The sequence below is a fragment of the Brachyistius frenatus genome, unplaced genomic scaffold (assembly GCF_029030835.1).
Source record: "Brachyistius frenatus isolate BFR_SWC_R1_liver_20210118 unplaced genomic scaffold, ASM2903083v1 Contig_27, whole genome shotgun sequence".
NCBI classification, from domain to species: domain Eukaryota; kingdom Metazoa; phylum Chordata; class Actinopteri; family Embiotocidae; genus Brachyistius; species Brachyistius frenatus.
In genome coordinates this window covers 2,337,016-2,356,266 of record NW_027210626.1, presented here as the reverse complement: position 1 = coordinate 2,356,266, position 19,251 = coordinate 2,337,016, and the positions used below count along the sequence as shown (strand labels likewise).

Sequence of the window (19,251 nt, the reverse complement as noted above, 5' to 3'; positions counted from 1 at the left end):
ACAATATCCCATTAGATGTCAGGCATACATTCTACACTGGGTACAAAAAGTGAACTGTGAAATTGGTAATTGCTCATAACTGACAGACAGTGTAATAGGAAAAGCTCCATTTACCCCGTGTACTGCCCAGCCTTTACAAATTAAAGCCAAATAAATATTGTTAGTGGAATCTAATTATACTCAGTAGGTTATCACACTGAATTAATGTAACCAAGCTTTAACATTATTATATTATGTTTAATTAAGTTCATCAATATAATAGGATTTTTCTTCATTTGATGTGATGCGTTTTTGTTGCAGCTGCACATTTCTCAAAAGTTTTGCTCAAAAAGAGGAAACTATACTATATATTCTTCTATATACACACTAGTCTTCTTCTTGAGCAACAGATGCATTTTACAATAATATTCTGTGTGAGAGTTTTCAGCCCTTTTTTTTTAGGGTAATGTAAACTGTGCTGGAGTAGCATCTCTTGAGATATGATCTTAAAAATTGTCACAGACCCACTCTCATGACATCATCACCTTGTAATGTACCAAAACAAATATACCAAAAATAAATCCTTGCCTCTTTCTTTATAGCTTCTGACCTTAATTATTATTTTAGAGTTTAGTTTTTTATCATGTTAAAGTAAATCTGATTGTTCAGTCTTGCCTGGTAGAAATGCATACATTGCATATATTGCTGTACAACAAAAAGTGTGCATGAATTTGGTCATTTTAAATTTTTCAGATAATGAGGATTAAATGTAATAGGCAGGGATATTCTTCTGCTTCTTCAGCCATGTAAAAACTTGAAAAGCCCTTTGGATTATTCAAAAAATACATAGTAATAAAGTTGAAACTTTTTTCCTTAGCTCATGCAAAATGAGTGTTCTGTAGATGCATGGTTTTCAGAGGGCTGCTCACGATTGCTGATGAACTATTTCAAGTGAGTGATCAGAGCAGTTGCAGATAAGGACTAAGTACAGATGCCAGTACTTGAGGGGGTTTGTTTTTTATCCCTCTAAAAACCTTAGCTTTGTGGCACAAATACAAGGCCCACAAACAGCCTTGTGCTTGTGCCACAAATTTCCCACAACATGCAAATTTATGCTAATGCCTTCTGGTAGGCTGTCCATGGCAACCATTACGTGGGTGCTGCAGAACTTCTGCTACTGATCAAATACTTCAAAACTGTTGGTAACAATTTGTTGCAGACTCCTTACTGTATGTGGAAGTGAATGGATTCTGAATGCCGAGTTGCATTTCATCTAGTATTGTGAGAGTGGCTATGCTGAGATGTTTCTTTTTTCAAAATTATGGAGCATGCTTACTGCACTGTCAGCACTCAAAGCGGAGTACTTAAAATGAACAATCAATAACTCTCCTTTCCTTCTTCCTCTCATTCATACCCACTCCTGCCCTCCCTCCATTCTTTCTTTCTATCCCTGCCTGTTCGTAGGTTGACACATCTCCATGGGTGAGGACCACTGATCCAGAAATCCCTATACACCCCCTCCAAGCCTTACCTCTGTCCCCTCCACGCCAGTCATCATGACTTCAACCAGCCAGCTGTTGGGTCTGGCTGAGGTGGGGCTGAGGTGTGACCAGGAGATTGAAAGGAGGTACGAGATTGTGCCCTCAGTGGTCTGCTCCATGTGCTGCCTCTTTGGGATCATCTACTGCTTCTTTGGTGAGTGATGATCTGGTTAAAAGAAATAAGTCAACATTTTGAAAAACACTACATTTGTATGAAGCTGACTTATTCACATGTTGTATAATGTGTTGGTATAATCCATACAAGTCTAAAAATGACATGTCACATCATGTGGCTGCCAGGCAACCAGTTGAGATGTTACTATTCTCAACCAAGCAACAGCCTGGTACAGAAACTCCTCATAACCCCCTATAAAACCACAACATGTCATTTTTACACTGTTTTCTTTGTATGTATTAAATAAACAAGATGTGACGTGCAAATGTGTGATTTTAGATGTTTTATAATCACAAATAATTGGAACATAATTAGTGGTAATTAATAGTCACTTTTCTGTTTGTCCTTTAGGCTTTGTAATCAAAAAAAGAACAGGGCAGATATGGCAATGTAAATACACAACTTAAATATTGAAAACCTAGCACTGAAATATATAAAGAAATTACTGATAATGGCACATACCAATAATCAAAATGAACACTTTACTATGGTGACAATTATCCCCCACTCATGACCAATTAAACTGTAGCAGAAGAATGGAGCGCAATGAGATGACGCCACCAAAGAAATGCCAGTCATACATTAACCACTTGACAACGATATGTAAACAGTGATGGAAATTCAACTTTCTGTTAGCTTCAGCCAGCTGTTTTCATACAGACGACTGGAAACGATTATATTATGCAAATAGATCACAATCAGCTTGATCAGGGGATTGTGTAGTAATTGTGACAGGCCTGAACATGTTTCGGCTACAGGTCTAATTTTAGCATGCAGAGAGTATCAATATTTTAGCATAACTCTCAGCAAGAAAGCAAATACTGTAAGTGTATTACTGAACATGTAAAATTATTCCTTTTACATATTCCTGACATAATTGTAAATGTCATCTTCCAAATGTTATCATGAAAATTGTACCTACTATGCTCTGATTTCCAGAAATCTAGAAGCTGCTCATTAAATATTTGTGATATTACAAAGACCAGAAAAACTTGCACGTACACATCTGCCAGTAGCATATTTTCAGATATGATGGAAACATTGAAGAGTGATTGATTTCCTTTTGTAACAAGTGCCAGCGCTCAAAGTGGACCGGTACTCCGGGGTACACATGACTGGCATGTCTAAATGTTACTCTTTGGTGTGCAGTGACTTTTCCCGTTATGATGAAGTTAGGTATAGTGCTGCTATAATGGAACGGCAGCTACTGAACAAGTGGTCGGACAACAGCTGATAGCAATGAGCAGAAGGTTAAAAGTTCAGCAACTTCGTTAAACTTGAGGATTTATGCGATGTGAGTGCGAAATCGGCAAATTTTTGGCCGCTAACTGAGCAGATTAAAAACTCTCTGATTCACGTGCGCAATGCTAAAAGGCTAACCGGCTAGCAATCAATATCCCCTCAAATCTTTTAATCCCTGTGAACATTCATAAATATGAAATGATTTTGCGATACAGCCCGATACACACACACACACACACACACACACACACACACACACACACACACACACACACACACACACACACACACACACACACACACACACACACACACCAACATGTGAGCAAGGGGAATAGTGCCGCTTGTTTTGGTTTTTTCCACTTCAAGCTCTGACAATTGCCAAGAAATGATAGAAAAATTGCCAGACTGTGTTGCCAAAAATCCATGAAATCTGTACTCAGCTCTCCCTCCTCAGGGCCAAACTGTGGCATTGGTATGTATTTACATGAGTGACAAAAATTGTACGATAAACCGATGGTCTGCACTTTCAACCTTATACCATATCATCACGCATACTAAAACACGCTGCTTATTGGAAGGCATGTCTCGGTTTCTTTCAGCTAAATGTTGCCACGATATTGCGCAATAAAGAGCCACAGAGCGTTAGTTAATCAAAGTCCTCTGCCTGGCACTGGACCCTCTGTTGTGATCTGTTTTTTGTTTTGTGTCATCAAACCCCCGGCCTCATACTGCATGGGTTCATGTTAAGGCACTAAGTCCTTACCAAAGACTTAGTTTTGTGTCCAGAGGGAGACTTCATTTGATTTCATCATAAGTATTATGAAGTATTATGAGGTCGCCCTAATTAGTTTGGATGTAAATCACAGCAGGGAGTGATCAATAAATAATTAAAGAGAATAAGATCTGCGGCTTTGTCCGAAGGAACAATTACCGTGCGTCGTCAAACTATTTACTTGTTGCCAATCTCTAGTTTAAGTGGCATAAATTTTCATCCTGCTGTCTTTCTGTGAGTTGATGGGGATTTAGTATTGAATGTAGTTACACAATATCAAATACATGGTAGGCAACACTTCTCTAGTTGAACTGGTATTGCCGTGGCAACGTGTTATGCATTAGCAGCTATGTGACCATACGAATGTGCTGTAAACGCCATTACACAGTTTAATTGCAATGTCTTTTTGAACAGTGTGATTTCCAAAAAGAACATATGATGTACACATCAGAGTCCACGAGAGGTTAAACCTCAAATTCCACACAAGCAAACAAAGCATTGAACTGTAATATGGATATACTGTATTTCCTTGTGAAGAATTCTTTGAAATCTTATTGTTTTATTTCTTGTTTATAGTTTTGCATGCAGATTATATGACAGCCTGTAAAATGTCATCCTATCCAACTTGAATCCTAAATCTGCTTTATACCTTTCCTGCTTGTATAACACAAAACCTTGTTTATAGAACTACAGTAAGAATGGCAAAGAAAATCTATAATGTACTATTTAATTTCATTTAAATAAAATGTGAATATGCAAAAGAACCCCCAGAAATTTGCCTGGTTGGTATTTTGGAAAGTCTCATATTGCACGCAAAGAATAGAAATATAGTTTTGGGGCTGACAGCAACCTGTATGCTGTTTTTTGGGTGAATATTGATGTATTCTGAGGCCCTGAGCAGGCTTGTTGCATGCAAATAGACAGAGAGGGAGTCGCTGAAGCATACAGACGGCATTAACATTCACTGTATATGTCCTGGCAAAGCACTGGTATCAGTCCCTGCATTACAAACAGGTTACCCAAGAATGTTACTTTGCAAAGTTGACAGCATGCATCATCACCATAGTGGCTGGCAGCCCCGAAATAAAATTGTTAGTTGTAAAAAAAACACTGGTAATCTTACATATTTACTAGGGATGTCCTGATCAAGTCGTTTTTTTGCCCCTGACACCGAAACGAGTCATTTGATATTTGGAATCTGCCCATACTGTGTCCCGATCCAATACTTTCCTACAGCTGCACACTTCAATGTTCATTAAAATGATTCAAATCAATCCAGCCGAAATGCTTTACAACTGATTAGGTCTGTAATGCAATAAGAAAAAAATGCAGAACAAAAAATTCCGAGCTGTTCCTTAATGTTCTTTCTTTATTTCTATTCATATTTTTGAAAAACAACAAAGTAAACAAACCAAAAGATGTTTTTATAAATAGCTCTTATCAATTCCACTTAGTGCATCATTGTAGTAAGAACCGACTCAAAATGACTGTGATCATCATAATTCAACTTTGAATTGGTGTAACAGCTTAACAAATAAAAATGTTGTCACAGTTACCTGAGAGATCTCACTGTATTTCACTGTATTTCGTTGAGTGTTTATTTTTTAGGTGACGCATTAGATTAGTACTATACGCAGCTCAGTTACTAGCGCCTCGCATTTTTGCATTGCATTGTTTGCATTGCAGACATCACATCCTTATATACTGTATTTACCACTAGTAGGGCAGAAAATGTCATGTTTGCCCTCAGGCAGGAAAAAGACAAATTAATATCCCACTTTTAAATATACATTATCAGATCATGCTTGACTGTTAGCATTGGCATGCTAACTTTGGAGTCCACTAGGCAAGTCAAATATTATCATGTTAATGTTTTCTGTATCTGCACAGTAACTGATATCAGCTCTCAAAGTCTCTATTTGGAAAATCATATTCATTAGAAAAGTTGTTTCATACATGCTGTGCCAAGAATCCCCATTAAAGCATCACGTAACAAACAGCGCGGCATAATTTTCCTTCAAAGAGCTCCTCAGTGCTGTCGTGTCTGTTTGTCTGTTTGTTTAACTGCAAAGAATCTGGTTTAGTTCCAATGTCTTGAGTAGAAAAGGTTAGTTGTCTTTTATTTGATCCAGAAAAACTTAAGATGCAGCAGAAATGATGATTAATATTAGTGAAACAACATGGATGACGCAAAGGGAAAGGGAAAGAGGGGGGGGGGGGCTGAATAAGCCAGACTGAACAGATGGGATGTTTTGATGGCTGGAGGAAAAGTAAGGAAAGCAACAAGGGCCACAGGAGGCAGTTGGAAGGATGAGCAGAGTGGAGCAGAAGAACAAAGAGGGAGATAAAGGACGAGAGAACAAAGCAGGGGGCAGAGGAAAGTGTAAAGGAGAAGCATGATATTTAAGCATTTAAAATTGATTTACAAAGACCATCAGATCTGGAAGAACAATTTTAGGGATTTGTGACAGCTGCTGACCAAATAAATGTTCAGGTGTCCGTAGCTGCTATGGAAATGCTCCAATTCCTCCATGTCAGACTTGTATTCCTTCATGCATTCGGTCACAGAAAAAGTGCATACAGCTGTGAAGAATATGGTGGCTTTAGTGGCTGAAAGATATCTAGGAAAACAACACAGGACTGGGTAGAAAGAATAAAGGAAGCCATAAAAAGTGTATCAAATAAATGAGGTATGGTCACGAGGGAGGTGGTTTGGATGAGAGGAAGAATATTGTTCAGCTCAGCTGTGCCATGCCTGATTACACAAAGATAACAATCTGATGCCGTGTCCCCCTCGAGACAGTCCAGTCAGAGGAAGAAAGAGATACTGAGCAAAAAATAAAGGGAGACACAAACATTAATAAACATAGAAGCAAGGACCAAGGAGATTTAAACTGTTGATAAACTGAGCTTTTAATTCTTTGGGGTCTTTTTTTCCCCCTGTTTTCATTGCAATAAAGCCCATTAAGATGGAGAGAAAGCCAAGTAGGACAGGAGGGAGCATATGATGAGGGGAAAAAGAAAACTACTGTAGAAGGAGAGCAGCTGTTCTTTTCAGCCGACCTGCAGACTAATGAATGTGGGTGACATTTTGTAATACCATTATTATCATATTTTAAAGCAGTTTCATAAAGGTTTATAGAGTGAGTTTATCTGTTCCCATTACACTCCGATGAGGCAATGCCTCTCTCCTTCCTACTCACCACAGGATGTTGGCTTTATGTTGCTGTTCATTGTGCATCCTCCTTGAAATATTTAATCTTTTCGTGTTGAGATATGATAACACCCTTTTAATTTCTAGAACCATTCGCAAAGCCACAAAGCAATCTGCAGCTACTCATCAGGCTGAACAGAGGAAACAGTACAATGTGATCACAGAATGAATATAAAATGTGAAATCAGAGAACAAATACATGTGACACTTACTAATGAGGTGTACATCGTAAGGGGGTTTTTACTGGTCAATAAATATCCTAATAGTTTTGGGCTTCTACAATCATGCAGTAATGTTAATAATTTCTGAAACAATATATTTTTGTCTAGATACTGTGTAATTATTTTCCAGGAAATGTGGCCAAAATGTCAGTTGATGTGAATTCCAAAATAAAGGCATTAGGTCAACAGAAAAAGACAAAGTCCGTAACCCAAAAGTTTACTTTTTGAAAAGGTTGTTATAGCGCAATGCTTTATCACTAATAATCAAACTATTAGTTTTGTTATTGGTTGTGTCACTATATCATTCTTGCAGGAGCTGATGATGCTTTTTAAGCCTCTTTTTAAGCAAAATTGATACCAATTTATCATTCAAAATTGTACTTTTGCAGGTATTTTGTGTGCAATGTGAGCTTGTGTATATATTCTTTATGGCCATGACTCATTCAAGGCTTAAATTAAATATCCTTCTGCTATTGAGTGTGTGTGTTGGATGAGTGTGACAATTTCTCTTTATTCAAGGCCGCCAACGTCCCAATGCTTCATCTAAGTGCTGTCTTGCTGTTTCTTGTTTGAGGTTGTCATTATGTTGAATTTAATTTCATTTGGATTTAATCAATGTTTCTGGCTGTTTGCTCATTCCTGAGTGTACACACACACACACACACACACACACACACACACACACACACACACACACACACACACACACACACACACACACACACACACACACACACACACACACACACACAGGTGCAGCATTGCAGAGTTTGTATGCTTGTGATATCCTCACAGTGTTCTGTTTCTCATCTCTCCTCCAGGCTATCGATGCTTCAAAGCCGTATTGTTCCTCACAGGCCTCATGTTTGGCTCTGTGGTCATCTTCATGCTGTGCTACAAGGAGAGGGTGATGGACACTCAGCTGAGCGTAGAGGCGTCTGTGGGCATTGGCCTGGGCATCGGGACCCTGTGTGGCCTGGTGACCATGTTGGTTCGCAGTGTGGGACTGTTTATGGTGGGCCTGCTGCTGGGCCTGCTGGTTGGAGTGGCTTCACTGGTGGTAATTTGGTCATTTTTTAAAAATACATTTATGTGCATAGGGCTGGGTACTAAACTTTAATACTTTCATAGCACTGACTAAAATGCTTCGATACTTTTTTGGTACCAAAAAATGTCTTGTTTTTTGGCACCAAATTTTAAAACTTAGACTACATTTACACCAGCGTTTCTGTTTTAAAAAGCATAACATTTGCTACGTTCACACAAGAGTGAATCTCATCTGCGTCAATGAGTCACAGCATTTGACATAAGTGCTAAGTCTAAACTGCATGAAAACTAGTTACATGTGTATCCCTTTTGGCCTGGTCACACCAGAAAGTGATGTATATGGTTGTGGTTGTTTAAAGACTAATGTGGGTTGTAGATGGATGTAAACAAACTCACTGTTATTAGTGTCTGTCGACTAAATAACAAAAAAACTATGAAATGAAAAGTGATGATCAGCAGTAATGGCAGCATCTAGGGAGAACACAAAACCTTAATCAGATCAAATTAGTTTGTAGGCAGTAACAAATGCTAGCTGGCTTTCTGTATAGTTTGTCATTGACTAGCCAGCTGTCCAACTAAATATCATTAGCGCATTAGCCCTTAAAGTAATCTCATAATTGACTGCATATCACACTGCAGGGCAGACCGTCAGGTTTAAGTTTAGTAGGACAAAGGGTATTTGCTAAAACAAGAAGAAGGCGTTCTGCAATGTTAACTTGAATTTACTCTGATGACTCCACATGAAAAGCCCCAAAAAAATAGCAACGGCCAAAGTAAAATGAAAGCTTTCCCTTGCTCTCTCTTTTCTCTCAGGTCATGGAGGAGTTCTACCACCCGAGAACAGTGTGGGTTCCTCTGGGGATTCTCCTGGGTTCTGGGACGCTATTTGCCGTCCTCACTCTTCAGTGGCAGCGTTGCTTCGTCACCTTGTCAACCGCTACGTTCGGCTCCGCCATCATCACTGTCACCGTGGATTATTTTATAGAGCTGTTTGCTTTAGTACACTACGTCTATGAGAGACTCAGGGTGAGCTTGCCTGAGTTAGAGATCCAAGTCACCTTGAAACGTGTGTGTGTGTGTGTGTGTGTGTGTGTGTGTGTGTGTGTGTGTGTGTGTGTGTGTGTGTGTGTGTGTGTGTGTGTGTGTGTGTGTGTGTGTGTGTGTGTGTGTGTGTGTGTGTGTGTGTGTGTGTGTGTGATCAGTTTGATAGACTGACAGACAAAATCTCTGATATCGACCACTTTAAAGAGCGGTCAACCCCAGTGATTGCAGACATTTCACCTTGGTCCGCTGTCTGCAAATCTTTAACAGGAGCTTGAGGTGTGCCTGCGGGTTGGAACCAACCAATTTAAAAGTTTCCAAAGCATGAAACATGGAGGCCCAAAAGAAACCGCACTCTCCTATGTGTTTTCTAATTGGTTTTAATTATGTATTGTGCTTTTTCTGCGTGAATAACTTCGATGGGAACTGTAAACATGTTTAGACAAAAGCGTCATGATTTACTTTCATATGAGTTGTTAATGGTACATGAGCTGGAAATCATTTAACTAATATTGTAATGGTAATCCTTGCAGGTGGCTCCAAAGAGGCCAGTGTGCTGGTTTACTTGGGTCATCTTGGGGGTGTGGCCTGTGCTGGCCCTGCTCGGAGTGCTGATCCAATGGAAAGTCACTGCAGAGGGATTTTCTCACACAGAGGGTGAGTAATACCACTTTACACACACAACCACACACAGCCAGACTCTCTGGAGCAGCCAGACAGACTAACATACCGTCAACGTTTGTAGGTTTGTGCCTCTTGCCAGAGGGAAGGTTTTCTTGTTGTTTGTGGTGCTCAAAGCTCCGAGGGTGTTGGGAAGAGCAAAAATGATGAAAACAAGATTTTTAAAGTACATTTTATAGTAAACTAAAACATTTTTTTGAGTAACATTGGTAGAATGTTTGGGTGTGTAAATATACAAATATGGAGGTGAACATATATACAAAAGTACACAAGGTTTCTATACTTTATACCACAACATCTTTGTGATAAGCTGTTGCATCAAGACAAGACAAAAGTAAGGCAGACTTTAGACTGAGCTTTTCTTTCATTGTTTTTTCTCCGAAGGGAAAATGCTGAAAGTAAAACATTTAGTTTGGTAACTTTTGAGGGTATCTTTTACACAATAAGCTGCTACACAAGAGCACGTGGTTGTCACAGTTAATGCATGGGCAACAAGGCTGAGAAATCCCAAATGGAAAAGGAGGCTGACAGACTAGGTTGAATAGATTTTTTGTTGTTGTCAAAAACAGGTTTACTCAGCTATTTAAAGTCAGCCCAAAAAAGAAAATTGTACAGGGAGAAAAGACCACGAGGAAGGTGGGAGTCAGACAGTATGTCTCAACACAGGCAGCAGATCATGAGGAGATTCTCAGAAACAGGGGTAGGAAGAGGGCACAGACAAGCAGATACAGTTTCACAGACAGATACACACTGACATGACTTTAGAGCAAAAACAGTAGCCAAGTTTTCATCCAAATAAAGTGTAAATTTTAACCAAACTCTGAGAAGTTGGGCAAAAGAAAATGCAAATTAATGTGCATTTCCATCCACTACTCAGGCAAACATGAAATGAAGAGGGTGCAAAAAGATTACATAATTAACAAAGCACCAGTCAGTAGAAAACAACTTAGAAAACAGGATGGAAGTGTGGCATTTACATTTGTTTCATGTATCTTCATGTAAGATCATTAGACTCCTCATTTCGCTGCACACGTGTGATGTTTTCGTCTGCTGTCATTTTTCATTTCTCCATCTGAGTGGAAGTCTCAGTGGATCTTTGAATCACAAACCTCATGTACATTATGACTTATACACTGTTAATCAACTTTTTTTTTTTTTTTTTTTTTTTTTTTTTTGCACTGATTACGCTGATGATCCGGCAGGGAACAATGTCTAATAAGGAGCTGATGAGGGATTTGGGGGAGGGTTTGCAGATGGGCGGTGCATCATGTGATTTTTTTTTTTTTTTATTTTATTTTGAGGATGGGAATAGCAGGTCAAGAAAAGTCTGGTAAAAATGTAGAAGCCCGGGGCAAATAAGAATGCCTGAGGTGGAAGTGTGGACAGAGAGACAGAGAACATGTCCTCATGACAGCAACCAAGACTTTGATCTCGTCCCAGGTGGAGGATTTTAATTAAAAACATCATAACAGCTAATGAATTCATGAAAATGTGCTGAAGCACATCTTATGAATAAAGAGTAAACTTACCTAAATGTAAATTCAGGTGATTAGTTTACTCCTGAAATAAAGCTACACTCAGATAAAGCTTCTGCACCAGTCTGGAACTTGTGAATCATGGTGGCTAGGCTCAGAGACAGATGATTCAAGAAAGGTGGTTTTCACCTAAACCATGTCTGGCTGAGCGATAGGAAAGCGAGGGATTATCTGCAAGGTCTATTTTGCAGCTGTCTGTTTCGAAACTTGTTACAATATTTATCCCACCGAGGCCTCTACCAGCTGCTCTATTGAAAACCAATGTCATTCATTTTGAAATCATAACGATTATAAGGGCAGGAAGATGCGTGTGTGTGTGTGTGTGTGTGTGTGTGTGTGTGTGTGTGTGTGTGTGTGTGTGTGTGTGTGTGTGTGTGTGTGTGTGTGTGTGTGTGTGTGTGTGTGTGTGTGTGTGTGTGTGTGTGTGTGTGTGTGTGTGTGTGTGTGTGGGAGAGTCTGAATGTACCAACATTAGTGTTGTCACCAGAATATGTTATTGACGGAAACAGCCTTAATCTGTTCTGAAAGCAACTACAACACAGATGGTAACATCGCGCACACACACACACACACACACACACACACACACACACACACACACACACACACACACACACACACACACACACACACACACACACACACACACACACACACACACACGTACACAAACACAATATGTAAATACAGCCCACAAACACAATACACACAACTCACAAACACGAGCAGACAGGACAGAGACATATACTGGGGATACAGTCTCTCACTCATTCATTCACTAATCACAGGAAAGTTTGATCTCATTCCGTCCATTTGAACGTACACATGCACACTCGTACATTGATATTTGCTCGTGTATGCCGTGCACACTTATATAGTGTCTTCGAAGAAACACATGGCCTCAAATAATGGATTTACACAGCAGGTCCACCCTGGCTTACAGTCAGACAGTGTGGGCAAAGAAATAGAAGCTTTTTAAGTGCTATTTTGAAAAATGTGCAATTGCATTTGGGGGGTGAAAGAGAGCTAGAAAGTGATTGACATATAAAGAAAGTGCAATGAACAAGCAAGGGAATGGATTCTGTTAAATTTAAGTACAAAAAAATGCAACAAAAAAAAAAAAGCATTCTATCTTATTGTGAAGTGAATTAAAACTGGACTCACCCTCTGGTCTTCCACACTGTTAAACAAAAACAAAAGACAAGTGAATCCTATAAATAGATGTAGTTAATTTTAAATAGATATTTATAGATTTCAAATCAGTACTTGTGGCTTTGTACTGCCATATCCCTCGTTTATACTTGTTCGCTCTGTATAAATAAATACAATATTTAAAAAGAAATGATAATAATAATATTTCAGGAATATGACAAGTAAAGCCCCCATGCAAAAGGACAATATTACAAACAATGAAAAAATAAGAAAAAATACGCACACAACACAATTGTTGAATTTGTGTGTGTACTGCTTGTGTATTGGATGCATTGGGAAGATGAATGAGGTGAAAAACAAGGGGGGAGCTGTAGCATGAGGTCTGTGAATGTTACTGCAACTCCTGCTGCTTGGTGATAAGAGCCAGGTTAATATTTGTATTTCTTAAATTAACTTAGACAGCATGTCATCTTCAATTGAATTCAGCTATTAGTCTTTAACTTCTAAAAAAAAAAGTGCTTTTATGGTAATGAGCTCTGTACTGACAGAGAAAGGAGAATGGGTGTGGAGGAGAGAAGTAAAGAGGGAGCAGGTGTACTGGGGGAGGGGTGAGGGGTGAGGGGTATAAACTGGGGCACAGTGGGTAAGCAGGGCACCCAAGCGGAGCATCTGTCAGCTGATTGAATAGCATGCACCACACAGGCATCAATGAATTAGCTCCTATATGTTTGACTTGCCCTGTTTTCTGGGGTTGTTGTTGTTGTTTTTTTGCCTGCCTGTGTAGACATTAATAGGACATGCACTGATACTGTGCACTTCTATACTTGTGAGGACATCCATGCTATTCAACAACCCCTCAGCACTAACCCCAGTCCTTACCCTAACTGGAACCTAAATTCTCAAACAGCTTTTTAAATAAATGGGTACTGGCCATAATATCCTCATTCTGAAGGTCTAAAGCTTATATTAGTCCTCACAAAGACAGATACACACACACACACACACACACACACACACACACACACACACACACACACACACACACACACACACACACACACACACACACACACACACACACACACACACAGAAGCATGTGGCCAGAGGGGCCTGAGGTGGGGTGAAATGAGGAAAAGAAAAAGGGGGGGTATTATTAAGCAGGTTCCCCAGCAGATGGTGCCTCGTTGCCGATCGAACAAGAAACAACAATGGGCGTCATAACACATACACACACACACACACACAAACACACACACACACACACGCACGCACACGCACATACACACACACACACACACACACACACACACACACACACACACACACACACACACACACACACACACACACACGCACACACACACACACACACACACACACACACACACACACACACACACACACACACACACACACACACACACACACACACACACACACACACAGTAACTGTGGCCCACCCAGTACATGTGGAATGTGGAAACATTTTGACCTCATATAATGAACATAAAACATCTCCTGACACTGCATACTGTACCGTATAACCACAGAATCAAAATGCCCGCATGCACCCAAAAATAGTCGTGTGGACAGCGATACAGGATAGATTTTGAACATCCTTTGCTGGGGAGAGTGTGAAAATACCACGAACACGCTCACCCACTCACAATATGTCAGGAGGCTGAGCAGCTCAGCACAAGTACACACTGCGAGGGAAATTATCCGTCTGCCAACTAACTATGTAGAAAGAAGGAAATGAGGAAATGGATGTCAGTGTTTTGTATTCCTTTTGGTTTTTAATTGCCTCTACTTATCATAACCTCCCTCTGAAAAGTTCACCATCAGTATTGAAAGCTAATTAAACATATTTTTAAAAACGTGCACCTTTCTCTTGTTGTGATTTTGAATGTCTTTTCTGCTTGACTTAATCAGCTACTCTTGTTTCTCTATGGAAGCCGTATTATTTTATCTTTATCATGCTGCCACTCCCTCGTGATTATCCATTGTTCCCTTTCTCTCCTCCTTTCCGCACATAATCACAACTCTGTTCTCTCGTTCTCAAGTGGTTTTGAGTCGACAGCAGCGGCGGGTCCAGCTCATGCGGATCCGTCAGAGGGAAGAGAGGCTGAAAAAGGAGAAGGAGAACAAGAAGAAGAAAAAACGACAGGACCAGAAGACCAGCCACAAGCAGAAGGCCCACACCCATCACCACCACCACCACCAGCAGTACCACCACCCGGCCGTGTCCCACCCTCACCACCAAACCCAGAGCTCTCAGCCACCTAAAGTCCCACCTCCTCCTCAGACTGAACCCGGCTACCCGCGCAAGGCCAACCCTAAAAGACGCTTTGATGGGGATGTGCTGTCACCGGTAAGACGCAGTAGCCGCCTTGTTCATAAAATGGAAATGAAATTGCGATTCTGAAAAATACAGTCCATATAATAAATATTGAAACAGTTATATACATGTTGGTCTTTAGGCTTTGTCCCAGGTTTAATCTGAGTAGAATAATGTCTCCGTTAGGTTAGGTAATGCTCCGCTCAGTTGCAACTCGCAAAACGAAGACGAAGAAGAGGCATTAAAAAGAAGTGTAACATTAAGTGCAGCACTCGTGTCCAAATGGCATCCCTTCTCCTTTTACTTCAAATGTCGCGCTACAGGTTGTGATGTAAATTACCAAGAGGGTCAAAATTCAAGGCGCATTTTTATGACCAACTGGTATGTCTCGATTGTTTGCTTACTGCACACAAAAGTACCACTTTTTAAAGGTAACTGCAGAATGTACTGAAAGTTAAAAAAAAGAAAAGTATTTGACTTGGAATGAAGCTGGTTTGTCGGTCGTAGATGGTAGTAAGTAAGTTACTTACATTATGTACATAAAGTAACATATTTGCATTACTTACCTAAAATGACTTATTTCTACCCAAACCATCATCTTTCTCTAAACCTAACCAAGTAGTTTTGCTGCCTAAACCTAAGCCACCTTGTGAATATCTCTGAGATGCCAGCAGTCTGTGACAACACAGTAGTATCTGACACCCTGGGATGAGAACAGGTTGAAAATGTCGTGATAGTTTGTGTTACTTACTGTCATCGTGCTGTTGAAATACCGATCCCAACCCTTGTATCTTGTGTCTGTCTCCAGAGCTACATCAGGAGTTTCAGGGACAGACAGACTGATCGGCGGGCCTACTCCCAGAGTCGAATGATGAGCCGCTCTCGAATGGCCGAGCTCGACTACGACTGCGGCTCTCAAGTGCCCCTCACAGCCCCCAGTGGACCTCCAGTTCGGATCTGAGGCAGCGAATTGCACAAATCCACAACACAATCACACAATCAGAGGCTACTTCAAAACTCGCAGTCACAGTTAGGGATAGAAAACCTAACTTTGCCGTGCCAACCCAATCAACTGCCTGTTAACCCAACAGAAGCTCAATACGTCCCGAAGGTGGTAGAACCCACACTGCTGTTTTATTTCTCTCTCAAACCTGTTGTATTTATTTGGTCAGTTTGGTCCCGTTTTGTTCTTTCTGAATATCAATGAATTGTCTTTTGGAAGGAGCGAGAATTATGAGTCATCACATGCTCAAATATTTTCCTTACCCGGAGGACACTGGAAAACAATTGACCTGTCTTGTGCAGAATTAAGAAAACTGTCTCTGTTGAACATTTTATTTAAAAAATTGTTTCGTTGCTTCAAGCCATAAGAAGTAATTACCAAGGGGAGTGCAACGGGAAGAAGAAAGAAAAAAAAAACCACCCCACTGGAGTGTTGCACCATTTCAGATAAAAGTTAATCACAAGGCTTTCATGGAGTCATGGTAACAGTACTTTTAATAAACCTTCACCACTATCTTTACCTGGAAGGTAATTAAAGGATGAAAAGATTTGCTTTAAGGATTCTGTTAAGAGCGCTGTGAGGAAAAATGACAGAAATACAACATTAGCAAACACTGAAACTCAAAGGCAGCTCTTCATCATCGTTTACTCCTTTGAAAATTAATCATGTGAAGCACAGTTTTCATGTGGTCAGAATTTGTATCATCACGGACAGCCTGTAAATCCAGATGTGGCAGCACAAGGCCTCTCCTGCTTCAAAATGCAGAATGGGGACCAGTTTTAGGTGTGAACTGGATTACAAAGTTCCCATCAAAGACAGACTTTATGCTATTTCTCTCATGACTTGATGTGTCATTGCCTGCAACGTTGCCATTTTCCAAGGAGAATGTGCTTCCATCTCTTCCCTGTCCTCGCATCCTTGATCGTCAACTGTTCTAACTGATGGACCTGAGGGGGGAGACACATCCCTCCCCTCGTCTTTCCTCTTTCCGATAAGACATTTTAACATTTTTTTTGTAAGCTGTGGAATTCTATGTGTCGACATGTCTCTAAGTGCTCTCATTGCTCTTCTCTGCCTCTTGTCCCAAAAAAACTGTTTACCTTAACAGGTTTTGTCAGCTGTTTAAATCTTCTGTAAAGGCACAGAGACGAGTAACTGCTGTCTGACACGGGTCATCTGGGAATTTCACTGTTGTCATGAGATCTAACGACAATACACGACAGTAAAAATGTTTAAAAAATGGTGTGTTTGTGTGTGTGAGTGGACATATGAGCCCTGTGGCAAGTGATGGATTGTACCATGTATTGGCCAAGGACAGGGGGATTCAATGTAATATATGTGAAACATGCTGTACTTTTTTTTCCCCTCTTCTGTGTTTTTTAGCCAATGTACTTGTCCAGTTAAGAATGTTATTTCTTTTGGTTTGGATGAGGTGATGAGAAGGAGGGGTTTGAAATGAAGATTGTCTCCTGTGAAAAATGACACAATGAGAAGATGAAAGCATTTCCAAACAGCGCCCTCTAATGTTTACAGCTGGACTTTTCTTTCTGGATTTACAATGTGTGTGTTTGCGTGTACGTTTGTGTGTACATGCATTTGTGTGTCACATGCTTTCAAAAATTCTATTGTGCTCCTTACATTGACATTGTTGTACTAAACATCCAGACAGGTAAGGGAGTTTGTGTCAGAGGTATCTTCAGTACAGAAGAGGAAAATGTTTTTTTTACCTCTGAAATTTAGATACTACAGTTCACTATGAACACCATTACTAGCAATGGTACAATTCCCTTTGAGGCTGAATATGACCATGAAAAGCCACAAATGAAAGATCAAATAACACAAACATGAAGAAATGTATTGAAATACCACCCTGAAATGGATATTTGAATTGTGCATTTTATGATCTTTTTTTAGATTTAAAATAAATAAATTATTTCTGAGGTTTAGACAAACTAAACAACCTAGCTGTACTTAAAGTACCACTAAACAAGGTGTGTAAGGTGTGGTGTTGGGATTTAGCAGGTTTGCCATTTGTGGCTGGAGGACCAACATTTTCATTATAACCCATTACTGCATGAGAATCCTTGTGTAAATGTCTCTATTGTGTCATAGTCATGTGACAACTTCAGACTTCCAGTTTAGTTTGTTGGTCCCAGGGTACATATAACACTTTAACTATTAACTGAGTGAAGTAAAAAAAAAAAAGGAAACTTGTCTTGTCTTGTCTTGTCTTGTCTTGTCTTGTCTTGTCTTGTCTTGTCTTGTCTTGTCTTGTCTTTTCTTGCTCTTCTCTCACTCTTTTCTCCTCTCCTCTGCTCTTTCTCCTCTCCTCTCCTCTCCTCTCCTCCCTCTCCTCTCCTCTCCTCTCCTTCCTCTCCTCTCCCTTCCCTTCCCTTCTTTTCTCTGTTTAAATTGTCCAGGTAAAGGGCTTTGAAAGCGATTTAAATCATTTCCCTCCTTTTGACTAGCATCATGCCTATTAAGTCACCTTCTGTCCTGCTGTATAGTGTTACTCCAATAATGTTTCGCAGTAGTGGCTGTTCAAGTGTTATTTTGTTTTTTGCCTCCACTTCAGTCTTGTTTTGGTTACCTTTTGTGTTTTTACTGTAGTGCAGTCGTAACGTCATCAGTCTTTACTTGGAAACAAAATATTAATTTTAAACACTGGTCCCTTTCTTGCTTGTAATTTGGGGACAAATGAATTCTTCCACCGATCTTTTCATTTTCCTATACTTTTCTGTGATTGCCTGTCACTGCTAAAAATATATTGGGGAAACATTTTGATTGTAGATATTGACCTGTAAATAATTTTTAGATGTACAAATGTTTGGCTCCATTTTCATGTTTACACCATGATCATGTATGTAATTTATGCCGCTGATTATTTTCTAATGGAGTAGGCCCGTTATAATGTACGTCCAGTTGGTATTGATATGGCTGGATGGTGGATGCACATCTCATCCTGGTGTTTCAACATTTGATGTTGAAAATCATCAGGAGAAACTGAGCCTTGACTCTGATTCATCCTCTTCCTGCCATCCAGTTGAAATGTGGACAAATCACCTGGTTATTATTAACATTATTATTATTATCATTATGATTATTATTATTAAGCATGGATTTATATGGACCTAACATATGATAAACATTGTGATTCTACAATCTAATGGTCATGTTGTCTCTACAGTTTCTACACTTCATTTGTGTGTACAGAGAGGCATAAGCACAAATACCAAATACTCAGAGGCCACACACACACACACACACACACACACACACACACACACACACACACACACACACACA

The 19,251-nt window shown here is 39.9% G+C and overlaps 1 protein-coding gene across 1 annotated transcript in view; it reads left to right on the top strand.

Moving 5' to 3' along the window:
• Window positions 1–18,191, top strand: part of tmem198aa (transmembrane protein 198aa) — a 34,772-nt gene extending 16,581 nt beyond the window's left edge. The window contains exons 2-7 of the mRNA XM_069698561.1: window positions 1,444–1,674; window positions 7,969–8,207; window positions 9,008–9,220; window positions 9,769–9,892; window positions 14,668–14,975; window positions 15,751–18,191. Coding sequence (XP_069554662.1) covers window positions 1,536–1,674; window positions 7,969–8,207; window positions 9,008–9,220; window positions 9,769–9,892; window positions 14,668–14,975; window positions 15,751–15,903 — 1,176 coding nt within the window. The 5' untranslated portion in view covers window positions 1,444–1,535 and the 3' untranslated portion in view covers window positions 15,904–18,191. The remainder of the gene's footprint in view (window positions 1–1,443; window positions 1,675–7,968; window positions 8,208–9,007; window positions 9,221–9,768; window positions 9,893–14,667; window positions 14,976–15,750) is intronic.
• The last annotated feature ends 1,060 nt before the right edge of the window (window positions 18,192–19,251 follow it).